Source organism: Capra hircus, chromosome 10 (assembly GCF_001704415.2).
Source record: "Capra hircus breed San Clemente chromosome 10, ASM170441v1, whole genome shotgun sequence".
NCBI classification, from domain to species: domain Eukaryota; kingdom Metazoa; phylum Chordata; class Mammalia; order Artiodactyla; family Bovidae; genus Capra; species Capra hircus.
In genome coordinates, this window is record NC_030817.1 from 37,470,534 (window position 1) to 37,483,534 (window position 13,001).

Consider the following 13,001-nt stretch of genomic DNA (forward strand, 5'->3'; position numbering starts at 1 on the left):
TACTGGGAGCCCTTGATCTCTAAAGCAGCCCTAAAGAATGTACCACACTACTACAATATACTATTTCTAAACTATTTGTGGGAATTTATCTCAGTATTTTCTAAGACATTCGAATTATCAATAGAGTCTTGCATGAAGTTTATCAACCACTTAGCCTACTGATTTGGTTACTTGGGACCTCAGTTATATAGATAACTGCTCCTCTCCCTTTCTAACCTCAGGTAACTTTTATGTGTAATATTTAATGCAAGTAAAATTATATGTTGTAAAAAAATTATATACTATGGCTTGAAATCTGAAATTTAAAACTTTAAATGATTCTTTTGGGTCACAAAAGTCTGTTTTTGCCATAGCAGTAGCAAATATAAACTTGTAGTTAGTATGTCACTTCTTGGGAGGTTGGATCATAAAACATAATTCTGTGGTTTCTCTTTTCAGAGTCTGATAAAATACCAGTAATGCGTGGACAGTGGTTTATTGATGGTACCTGGCAGCCACTAGAAGAAGAAGAAAGTAATTTAATTGAGCAAGAACATCTTAGCCGTTTTAGAGGTCAGCAGATGCAGGAAAGTTTTGATATTGAAGTGTCGAAACCCATAGATGGAAAAGATGGTAAGACCAATTAATACATTTAATATGTTTTATAAACAAATAAGTTATTGATAAAACTTAGAGTGGCTCCTAAGTTTGAAATAGTAATTCAGAAGTGTTAAAAATTTATACGATTTCTGATTATTTCAAACATTTGATTGTTGTTTTAGAACTTAAAAACTGCTATAAATTTCTGAACTATTTCCATTTTTATTTTACTTAACATGTACTTTCACTGATACAACACTAACATGATTTACTATAAATGTACAAATTGTTGTAATATGCCTTATGGATTAGTCCTTTTGAGTAGCTTTTTAGTTATCAAAGAAAATTGAACTTATTAGAAAATCCCTTGTTATTCTATTGAAAGAGTAGTTTTGCTAATATTTTTATGTTGGTTCTCCTGAAGTTTAAAAAAGCTTTAATTTCCTTTGTGTAAGTCCTGTCTAGCTGTCTTGATATTGATAACCATATCAATTTTTAATTTGAAACAATCTACTCCTTATATTTCCTTATTAAGCATTTGGATTTTCTTTTCTTTTTGGCAATAGTTTAAAATATTTACATACTAGCCAAGGTGATTGTGTTTCATTATGTGTCTGATCTTGAGTAAAATTCAAAATGTGTGGTCAAGTTAAAAATACTTCTATTGTTCATTTACTGCAGGCAGTGGGATCAACTATTCTGGTGAGTATAACAGTATAGGTAGATTAGAATTTGTAGATTTCTCTTTTTTTTCCTAAAAGTGTTTCTTCATCCATGTTTGCCTTTGTATGGGAAGTTTCTTGGCAAGACCTACTTAAGCGAGTGAATTAGAATATAAATTAGTGATTTTTCTCCCTCCCCTTGTAAAACATCTATAAAGCAGAAAAATTCAATTATTGATCAAGAAATTCAAAAGTCCAGCTTGGAAGAAATGAACTATGTAGTTGGAAGTAATTGTTCATATTACATCAGTTCAGTTCAGTCACTCAGTCATGTCCAACTCTTTGCAACCCCATGGACTGCAGCACGCCAAGCTTCCGTCTTTCACCATCTCCCAGAGCTTGCTCAAACTCGTGTCCATTAACGATAAGCTTAAAATCGGGTGTGTTTTATATCTTTAAAACGCTACATAACTGAGGAAAATGGAGGCTTCTAAGTAAATCGGTAATTAAATCTAAGAAATGTCTATAATATGCCAGATACCATACTTTAGGAATTTTAAGTATTTCATTTTCCTAATCCCTAGAGTCAAATATGTTCTTATTTCACTGTAAAATTCAAGCTCAAGGTTCTTAAATATCAATATATAAGAACAGCTCAGTGTCTATAAGGCAGAGCTGTGTCTACATTCCTAAAGAGTGCCATAAAAACAATTCTTTGATTAAAGCGCAAATATCAAATTTTGTGTATGTCTGATCTTTCATTGGTGACTGACATGTTTTAGAACTTCTCATCACCATTCTAAATAATCACAAAAACCTACTTCATAGTATTTGAAAGGCTGAACTTTTTTCATAATTTCATCTCTATTGGAAAAGACTGAATTCTAGATTTTTTCCTTTCTATTAATTCTCCTTAAGTCTTCTCTCAAAAATGGCAATTCACCTTAACAAACCCAGTTTATACTCCCAGATTCTTTACTGTTAATGCATGGGAAAAACCCAAGAGCTTCAAGGGGGAAAAGGATGAGTATGAAAAATAAAAATGAGTATATTGTCCCCCTTTCTCATACTATATTCAAAGCATTTCTTTTCCACTTGCTCATTCACCCTATAGAAGTTAGTCATTAGCTCTGTTTCATCTCTAGATCCCATCTACTTGGAATCTGAAATGGTAAATGGAGCAGTATACTCAAATTTTCTTCAAAGTGCTCTAATTTTATGAGCCAGTCATTTAAATAAGTCTGATAAAAGAACATGGTTTATTTGTATGAGAAAATTTTTCAGCATGTCTTTGAGCTTGTCAATCTAGGATATTACTGTATTTTTTGATACCTTTGAAGATACAGATTGGGTGGTAAAATTCTAATTAGTAATAATGGAAAATTGTTAAAGTATAGAACACTTCTGTATTGTAATCTTTCAAATTGATGATCTTTTGAGGTTCATTAGAAGAAAAATTGATGTTTTAAATATATTGTGACATAAAATATCAGGATGTTTTATTATCAACAAAGTTCAGTTCATTGTATGTACTGTTGTCATGAATTTCCAGCCATTTTGTTATTCAGTATTACACAGAACATACATTTATGTATTAAAATGTGATTTTTGACTTTGAAGATTATGGGAAATTCTGTAGTACATTTGCAAATTATCACTGGTCTTGAAGAAAGAACATTTGCTGTCCAAAAAGCTAGGTTGTTGGAAAAATAACTCAAATTTGCAATACAAAAATAAAAAAGTATTATCTTTTGATTATTTAGCTTCTTACCTTTAAGCTTCTGAAATTCCTATTTTATTAATTTTAGGGGAAAAATAGTTTTTCCACTTAAATTTTCTTATTGTACCTAGGTAAAGCCTTGACTGTTCATATTGCTAGAAGATTTTGAGTATTCTTTGTGCAAATAGTACTGTGCTCATTACTTTCGTGAAAGAAACACAAGTTTTTGTCCTTCAAGGAGTTTTAAACCATTGGGGAGGACAAAGCCTGCAGATGAGAAGTTACAGAGAATAAATACAAGATAACAAAGTAGACAGTACATATTATACATTCTTGAAAAAGAGATATAAAATAGAATTGGCAATCACAGTGCAGTGGAGTTACTCAAATGAGGCTTTCTGAGAAATTGTCATATTTAATAATTTAAAATTTAAAAAAAAAACTTATTCAGGAACTCTTTTTAAGTTTTCTGGGGAATTCCTAAGAAACTTAACAGAGTTCTTGCCTTGAAGTGAAAGTCGCTCAGTCGTGTCCAGCTCTTTTCGACCCCATGGACTATACAGTCGATGGAATTCTCCAGACCAGAATACTGGAGTGAGTAGCCTTTCCCTTCTCCAGGGGATCTTTCCAACCCTGGGATCGAACCCAGGTCTCTCCGCATAAAGCAGATTCTTTAACAGCTGAGCCACAAGGAAAGTCCCTCTTGCCTTGAAGGACATTCAAATAAAATCTTAATTCCTTTTCCTTCTGACCTTATCTTATCTTGGTTAGTGTAGTTATTGACACAAATACACTGAATATATTTATTATTTTATTAATTATCCTAATCTCAGAGTAAACACTGAATTAAATTGAAGTTTAGCATAACTTATTTATCTTTCAAACCCCCCAAAGTATAATCGTATTTTGTGATTTAAATTTCATTTTCTCTGAGTTAAAAAATGATTCTCTTCCAACCTCACCTTCCTAGGCTAGGATACATTTATCTGGCAGCCTAACAAATGAAAGCTAGAAGTTCACTGGGGATTAAAGTTATTGTAGAGTTAGTGTTAGTCGCTCAGTTATGTCCATCTCTTTGCAACCCCATGGACTGTAGCCCACCAGGCTCCTCTGTCTGTGGAATTGCCAGGCAAGAATACTGGAATGGATTACCGTTTCCTTCTGGGGATCTTCCCAACCCAGGGATTGAACCCTGGTCTCCTGCCTTGCAGGCAGATTCTTGACCATCTGAGCCACCAGGGAAGCACTTGAGTCATAAAGTAAAGGCAGGGCTTCGAATAAGTTACTTTGTAAATACTTAAAAGTCCTAGAGCAGTATCTCACTCATTTTATAATTTATCTATCCAAGCAGTAATCAGTAAAAAATGGTTGAACTAAATGAATTAGTCCTACAACTGCTCTGGTCAAAAACTGTATAACCTCAATCCAATTACAAGAAAACATCAGACAAACCCAAATTGAGGGACATTTTACAAAATAACTCACCAGTATTCTTTGGAAATGTCAAGGTCATAATTAACCAGATGGAGTCAGGATCCTTTTAATAGTGTTTATCAAATCACCATAATGTAAACTTTAAATTTCTTATAATTTTGTCAGTTGTACCTTAGTAAAGCTGAAAAAAAAAAGCCATGGAAGACAAGGAAAGATTAAAGAATTCATCATAATTTAGAGGAAACTAAGGAAACATAGCATCAAAATGCAACATGGTACCTTGGATTGGATCCAAAGACAGAAAAGGACTTTAGTAGAAAAGCTGGAAAATTCTGAATAAAGTCAGTATTTTAGCTGATAGTATTATACCAACCTTAATTTCCTAGTTTTGATCATTGTACTATATAATTATGCTAACATTAGGAGAAGCTGGATGAAGGATATATATGATGGTGATAACTCTCTGTACTATTTTTGCAGCTTTTCTGTAGGTTGAAAATTATTCCACAGTAAAAAGATGTTATTTGTTTTTCTTCAGACCAGTAGAGAAATTAAAATAGTATTATATAAACAAAAGAAACAACTAAAGGAGAAACAAGAAATACAGATAAAACAAAGAAAATGAATGGGAAATGATAGACCAAAATTCACCCATATCAAAAACTATAGTAAATATAAGTGAAGTGACACTCCAGTTGAAAGGCAGAGACTGACAGATCTGTTTGGAATGCACAATCCAACTATATGTGTCTACAAGAGTCATGAAGTGAAAGAAAGGGAAAGTCGCTCAGTTGTGTCCTACTCTTTGGGACCCCATGAACTATAGAGTCCGTGGAATTCTCCAAGCCAGAATACTGGAGTGGGTAGCCGTTCCCTCCTCCAGGGAATCTTCCCAACCCAGGGATCAAACCCAGGTGTCCTCTTTGCAGGCAGATTCTTTACCAGCTGAGCCACAAGGGAAGTCCAAGAATACTGGAGTGGGTAGCCTATTCTTTTTCCAGCAGATCTTCCCAACCCAGGAATGGGAAATGGAACCAGGGTCTTCTGCATTGCAGGCAGATTCTTTACCAACTGAGCTAACAGGATTCCCATCTTGTAGCTTTTAATTATTAATCAATTTTTATAAATGTATGTATTTAGTTCTGTGAGATCCAAGAAGATTGACAGGAGTTTTCTCATTCTAGTTGGCAGATTTGAGATGTGCAAACCTCCTTCCCCTGAAGTTGAGATTATCCAGGTTGCCAGCTTTTGCAAAGGGAAAAGTTATATAAAGTTATTCTATTTTAGGGAGTAGTATATCTTCAGCAACCTCCTTTTTGATACTCTGCTTTCAGAATTATATAATGAAGGACATTTCTGTAAGACATGAATTATAGTAAGGAAATTTATCGAAGACATTGTATCTTAGTACTTAAAATCTTTTTCATTGCTGTGTAAGACTTTAATACATAAATGAAAAGTTTTATTAAATGTTAGCATTTAATTAGAATTTTCAGTTGTATTTTGAGTTTGTGCATACTTTTGCTAACAAACACAATGTAAGAATTCTTAACTAAAACTTTATTTTAGTGATCCTTGTTGGAAGGATCAAAGGACAAAAAGGATCACCTTTTTGTGTCTGCTTGCAGTGGTACTTAATTCTTTGCGTTGGATTGAAAAAATGAAACTCTCCGTGCTATAGGATGTTGTAACAAAGCAAATGCTTTTCAAGTGAAAATAAGAATTAAATATGAGAAGAAGGTTAATAAGCATGTTTTTAATTTTGTGAAAATGTTTTGAATATGTTCCTCTGATTTTAGTATATTGGGGTATTTGTCTTGTTGTTAATCCTTACATTAGTATTCCTTTAGGTAAAAGCTCTCATTTTTATATATTGACTAGCTTTTAGAAAGTGTTTACATAATTTTAAAGTGTGATCGGATGGTCCATATGTTTCCCTGTAGTTATTTCTTAGAGAGGGCATCGTTAGTTTTGCTAGTAGACTTGTAAGTCTAGGGTTTGTTCGAGCAGTAAAGTCTCAGGTGTATGTCAGATTTGATCTACTTGGATATGTTATCTTTTTCCTAATGATTTTTCTTCCTGCAAGTGGTATATCTACCCCTTAGTAAGTGACCAGAAAGCACATGAAAGAAGAAATATGTTCAGTGAAGAAAATTGTTTTGGTTGTCATTTTCCACCCTTCTGTGACAGCAAAATATTTTTATAATCCTGATGTTTTAATTCAGCTTGTAATTATTGTCTATACTTTTTTTTATAATCACCTAATTACATATAAAGTTATGAAATGCCTTGTAGGCATTTCTCAATTACCTTTATCACATGTATCTTTAAATTTATGTATAAGATTTTTTAAAATTTCTAGTACTATACAGTTGGAATTAAGTATTTTTGTATTTGAGCAGTATTTAATCTTTGAATGTCACATTAATGTAGAAGAGAGTGAGGATGAAAATCAAATGTGTGAAGTATGTAAATTGCTCAGTTGTGTCTCTTTGCAACCCCATGGACTATACACAGTCCATGGAATTCTCCAGGCCAGAATATTGGAGTGAGTAGCCGTTCCCTCCTCCAGGGGATCTTCCCAACCCAGGGATTGAACCCAGGTCTCCTGCATTGCAGGTGGATTCTTAACCAGCTGAACCACCAGGAAAACCCAAGAATACTGGAGTGGGTAACCTGTCCCTTCTCCAGCAGATCTTCCCAACCCAGGAATCGAACCAGAGTCACCTGCATTGCAGGTGGATTCTTTACCAGCTGAGCTACCAGGGAATCAAATTGGAACTAAATCATAAAGATTCTGTGGTTCATTAACTGGACTGTAGAGAAACTGATTGTAAGATTTAATTCTTAGTGGATTTTTTTAATAATTGCTTATTTTAAAATGTGAAGAAATTTGTTGATATATAACTAGCAATATTTGACAGGGAAAATGTTGACTTTAAGGTTATTTACTGATTTGCCAAATATCAAGTCTGTGTCTGGCTTTACTCGGTTATCTGTTTTATACTTACAAGATGTCACAGCGTATTTTTTAATAATTTTGTCTTGTAATTCTGTCACTAATAAATCTTTCATTATTTTATCACTAAAAATCAGTTCAAAGTAGAGCTTTCAGTTTAATTTTTTTGAAAAGTTTCATTTTTCATTTTTGAAAATATTTTAACAACTTTGTTGAATAGAGTTGTGAAAAGAATATTTCTACAGGAAGGCTCTATTCAGCAAAGGAAAGCATCTAGTAGAATGTGTACTATGGTATCTTCTCAGGAAAGCTGCATTAGATGTTTAATATTGTTTATTGCATTTTCAATTTGCACATCAGATGTTGGCTGTGTCATAATCACAAATTTGGTGAGAGTAAATAACCTTAGTATTGTAAAGATGGGGTTTTATTAATCTCTTATGCACACAAAAATGCCGTTTTGTTTTTTATTCTGTCTATACAAAGATGTTAAAAATGGTGATCATGTAGGTGTCTTTAACTGATATATTTAAATATCATTTGCCTTTTTACTTTCAGTAAAAGTAGAAGCATATATTTGATAAACATTATTAAACTAATATTTTGCTGCATTGATTTTTTAATTGGAATTTATATAAAACATCTAGAATAATGTTTGCCAAATATAACTAATTTTTTAAAGTTAATACAACAAAAAGGCAAAATGGTAAACCTCATTTAAAATTTACTTTGAAGCTCAGTGTTTTTGCTTTCTTAGTTGTCTACCACCTCCCTCCCTTCTCCCTCCCTTCTCTGTTCAAATGGAGAGGATATAAGGAGAGTACAGAGGCAGCAGGTCTTAAACGAAAGCGTTCCCAAGGTACAGTAATTGTAGTTTTATTTCTCCTTGTAGATATATTCCTGGCTTGTAGCTTTCAGTTGCGTCTATAGCATTCAGTTGTACTTAGAACATAGAAATTATTAGTTTTATAGAAATGTATCCAGTGTGTTGTTTTGGTTAGTATTAATTATAAGTGGTATAAACATTTGCAAACCATGTATATAGTTCAGCAATGGGATATTTGCCAATATTAACATGCTTTAAGACAATGTGAATGGTTTAGAGAGAAACAAAATTTTGTTGACTTAACACTGTTAATATCTTGGTCTTACAGTTTTAATGTTTTAAGAATGTGTTGCTCAGAACTGTTTTAACAAAAATGCAGTTTTGAAACATTGGATTAAAAGGCTTAAAGTACTGACTTAAGGCTCAGACATAGATTTAGGAAAGTAAATAAACTCTTGCAAAAGATTTTTTAATTTATGGAAAGTTCTTTTAGTTAAAAGACTGAGTTTTTACACTGGGTTTGTGTTTGTTTTGTTTGCCAGAGAAGGTATTATTCAGGTTTGTTATGTTAATTGCATCTTGGTCTTGTGTTCAATGTTAGTAGTTATGTGTCCTGGTAGGTCAGGAAGGTATAAATTGGTTTTTCATAAGTTTTTGAAATGGCATTTTTAACCATAACTCCAAAGTACATTTTCTTGACAAGGATTTGCTTTTCTTTGTGTTCTAGTAAGAAATACCTTTTCATAAAATGTATCTTACAGTCTTAGATTTTGACCAGGGCTCTTCCTTATCCTTCAACAGAAGAGTCAGACTCTGTCACTAGCTAGTTTTGTGGCAAGTCACTTAATCCCTTTCTTTATACCTCTATGTGTTTATATATAATGGGACATAATATTTTGCTTTAAGAGTATTTTAAGGAAATAGGCACAATGATTTGAAGGTGACTGGTTTTATAAAGGTATGTGAATTTTTCTTACCTCTATATAAGAGATACAGAGAAAAGTTTAAGTCCTTCAGGCTATAAGAATTATCAAAAGATGAATTGGTGGACATGTTTTGAGAATTACCTTAATCTATTACTTCCACAAACATTACTAAATTTGTGATACATGTCAAACAGTATGCTAGGACTGTGTTTGGTGGTAGTGATACAAAGTGATTAAGGTATAGTCCCTGCCTCACAGAGTTTTTTTATTCCCAGAGAATATAGGTTTGGCTATTTTTTTTCTTTAGAGCTCATTTTCACCAAGCATACCTCATTATAGAAATGAAATAACCATACTAATTTGAACATAACAGTAGGAAAAAACTGATTTCTTTTTAAAAACTCTTTCAGCTTTGGAGTTCTGTTATGGTGAGCAGTATCCAGTGATAATTGGCTTTAATATCCATTCCCAAAATACCTTATATTCTAATAAATTAGGTTATTATCTTCCCAGTTTAAAGATAATTATTTTTTCACCTGAGTCTTGTTTTATCTTATGCTGAGTAGTTTCCACAGAACAAAAAGTAAAGTCAACAAAAGAAATGGAGCTTAAGTTTCTATGTCAAAGGTACTGAGGACTTTCATGAAGGTGTATATCCCTTAGACCTAAAGAATGATCACATAACCTGGGAAAGCAGTTCTTTAATAATCAAAGTATATTTCCTAAAGAGGTTAAAATTATGGTAGTTGAGCCAGTTTTATTCCATGTTGTTCTAACAAGTTGCCTTTTCCTATAGCATGTTTAATAATTTATAAAATAAAGTCCCTGTCCGTGACTTGTTTCACATCAATATATGTTTCAATAAAACAGTTTTTTGTTGAACTGAGTTAAAATATTCATTCAAAAAAATCTGTGTATTATAATTTTCACTTAAATGAAGTTTGTCTTGGAGACCTTCAAATTTTTCCTTTTTGCAACAGCTATTCATAGTTTCAAATTGAGTCGAAACCACGTGGACTGGCACAGTGTGGATGAAGTATATCTTTATAGTGATGCAACAACATCTAAAATTGCAAGAACAGTTACTCAAAAACTGGGATTTTCTAAAGGTATTTGTTAAATATTATTAGAGTTAGTCAAAATGTTGGGACTCTGACTTTTTCTCTTATATTTAAAATAGACGATTCAGATTTTATCTTCAGTATATTTTAAATATGTATTAAGTTTAATGACAGTTTCTACCCTGTTAAACTAACTTTTATTAAAGTGACTGAGTTGACATGTATTCATTAATAAATAATTATATATTAGGAATGATCTGGCAAGATTATTAAATATGTTTTTTTACTTCTCAAAGCACAAAAGCAGTCAGACCTGAGGCAGTGATGTGAAATAAAACATAGCAATTGAAATTGTGTCAGTTGAAATGACAATTGACAAGCAATTGAAACAGTGTCAGGAAAAGTGAAGGCTGGAAATTTTTCTTTGGATTTAGTGAAATGTAGATCATTGGTGACTTAGATGAACTTCTGGGACAGGCAGATGGGTATGAGTTGAAGTTTAAGTAGAACTTGAAGAAATGGAGGCGTTGAGAATAGACAAATCTTTAAACAAAACAAACTTGACTAAAAGGAAGAAAAAAGGGACTCATACCTGGAAAAGATGTGAGTGCATTATCACAAAATATTTTTTCAAAATTTTTTTCTCTTCTTTTACTTTACTATAGTTTTTTACTATCTTTTTAAATTCTTTGATAATAGATGTGCTTACACATTTATTTGTTCATTAGTTGTATTTGTTTTGTGGATTTATCACACCTTTAGCCCATTTTGCTATTTGGATGATTCACTTCACTTTTTGATTAATAAGTTCTTTAATTAACTTACTGTGTGTCATGTTTTGCAAGATGTGTTCCACTTGTCATTCATCTTTTATCTTTGCTTCATAATATTTTTCTTATAGAAATATTTTTAATTTTTATGTGTTCAGTTCATCTTTTTTTCTTTTTGCCTCATTGTTTCTGGCTTCACTCTCATGTTTAGTTCAGTACTTTTTGTTAGAGCTGATCATTTTTTATCTTACAAATTTTATCCCCCCTATTTTTTTCAGTGTAGTAAAAATGCTATTTCTGTAATAAGTAATAAGCTTAGAACCATGATTTTCCCACAGCATCAAGTAGTGGGACCAGACTTCATAGAGGTTACGTAGAAGAAGCAACTTTAGAAGACAAGCCATCTCAGACTACCCATATCGTATTTGTTGTGCATGGCATTGGACAGAAAATGGACCAAGGAAGAATTATCAAAAATACTGCCATGTGAGTGTTTTGATGACTCTATTCTCCATCTAGTCAGAGTCCAAACTTTTGTCCAGGGTATAATCATTATGCCACATGTTTCTCTGGTGCCAGCTATTCTGTTTCAGTTGTAGATGAAGCTTTTGGACCAAATTTTGAGAATGATTATACCTAGGTGATGATGATGATATTTATTTGATTTTTTTTCCCTCTTAACATGGAGAAGTAAAAGGATAAGAAAGCCTTTTTACTTAATGTATTATTAGTTTACGTTAAAGTGAAGTTGAAAGCAAGAAAAAAGTCTAGTTTTAAGTTTCTGTGTTAATCTCTGAATTGCAGAAACTGAGAATACTGTCTAATTCTGAAAAAGCTAAGAATTGTGTAAGTTGCCAGCTAGCCGCTTAACTTGTCCAGTTAATTATAACCAGAGGAAACGGAACCCTAATTTTTACAGAGAACAAACACTGGGTGTTTTGCCAACATGCTAGGCGGGTTATTTACCTCAGTTATTTATATACAGCTTTATTCTAAAAGCTTGTTAAGATGATGTTGGGAGAAGGAATGTTCATATATGAGTTTCAAAAATGTTTAGGACAGTGTGAAAAGGAAATTTTAGAGTTATGGATTCTGCCACAAACGGCTCTCAACTTGTAGCCAGTATAAAGAAAAATATGATCAGATTTATAATGTGATGAGAACAAACCAATTGTTGAGAACACAGTTTATCAGGTTCTGAAATTTCAAGTAAATGTGTTTCTTGAGTCCTGGTAAAGCAAATCCTATATGATACCAGGAACTATGTCCTCAGCAATATCTCTATAATAATACAATGTTGAGTTCTATTTTACTTTTTATTGTAACACCTTTTAATGCCAGCTGATGGGTTAAAATAAAAGTACAGTTCAATCTGAAAAAAACAAAAAATCTTTGTCAGATACTGCCAGGTCATTCTGATCCTTGTCATTCTCTGTAACTTGTATGACAGAGATCTCTTCCCTCTGATTCTGATTTTCTTTTCTGATGATTTGTACTTCCCACAATATTTACATTCTTGTGGCAAGATGCTAATCTTCTCCTTGGTTACCTAAGGAATCTGAGAAGTAGGTTTAATAACGTGTTCTCTCTGGAGCTGTTCATATTTGGAAAGGTACCAGCTTGATTTCTTTGGGTACAAGTGAGGGAAAACTTAACTCAGAAGGAGGATTTAGTAATCCATAAAACTGAGAAGTCTAAGATTTGCCAAAAAGTCATCAGAATCTGGTTTCTATCCACTCCACAAGCCTTTATTTTTTAGCTATTTTCAGACATCTCCTGTGGTTCTAGATATGGTTTATATCATCGTGTATTCGAGTTCAGGAAGAAAAAAATTAGTCTTTTTTTCCGGAAGTCCTTACTAGTCTATGCATTTTAATGACTGGTAGTATCACCTGCAACTGCCTGAATCTGTACACAGCCATGATCTGATCTGCCGGACTTGTCATCTTTCATGACACCACCCTTAATGGCAGAAAGTGAAGAAGAACTAAAGAGCCTCTTGATGAAGGTGAAAGAGGAGACTGAAAAAGTTGGCTTAAAGCTCAACTTTCAGAAAATGAAAAT

The 13,001-nt window shown here is 32.8% G+C and overlaps 1 protein-coding gene across 4 annotated transcripts in view; it reads left to right on the forward strand.

Moving 5' to 3' along the window:
• DDHD1 (DDHD domain containing 1) overlaps window positions 1-13,001 on the forward strand; it is a 71,110-nt gene that overhangs the window by 20,198 nt on the left and 37,911 nt on the right. For 2 of the 4 annotated variants that reach the window (XM_018054129.1, XM_005685829.3), the window contains exons 2-5: window positions 439-612; window positions 8,112-8,213; window positions 10,087-10,215; window positions 11,276-11,423. In XM_018054129.1, the coding sequence (XP_017909618.1) occupies window positions 439-612; window positions 8,112-8,213; window positions 10,087-10,215; window positions 11,276-11,423 (553 nt within the window). The remainder of the gene's footprint in view (window positions 1-438; window positions 613-8,111; window positions 8,214-10,086; window positions 10,216-11,275; window positions 11,424-13,001) is intronic. The other 2 variants (XM_005685830.3, XM_018054130.1) reach the window with 1 other exon arrangement.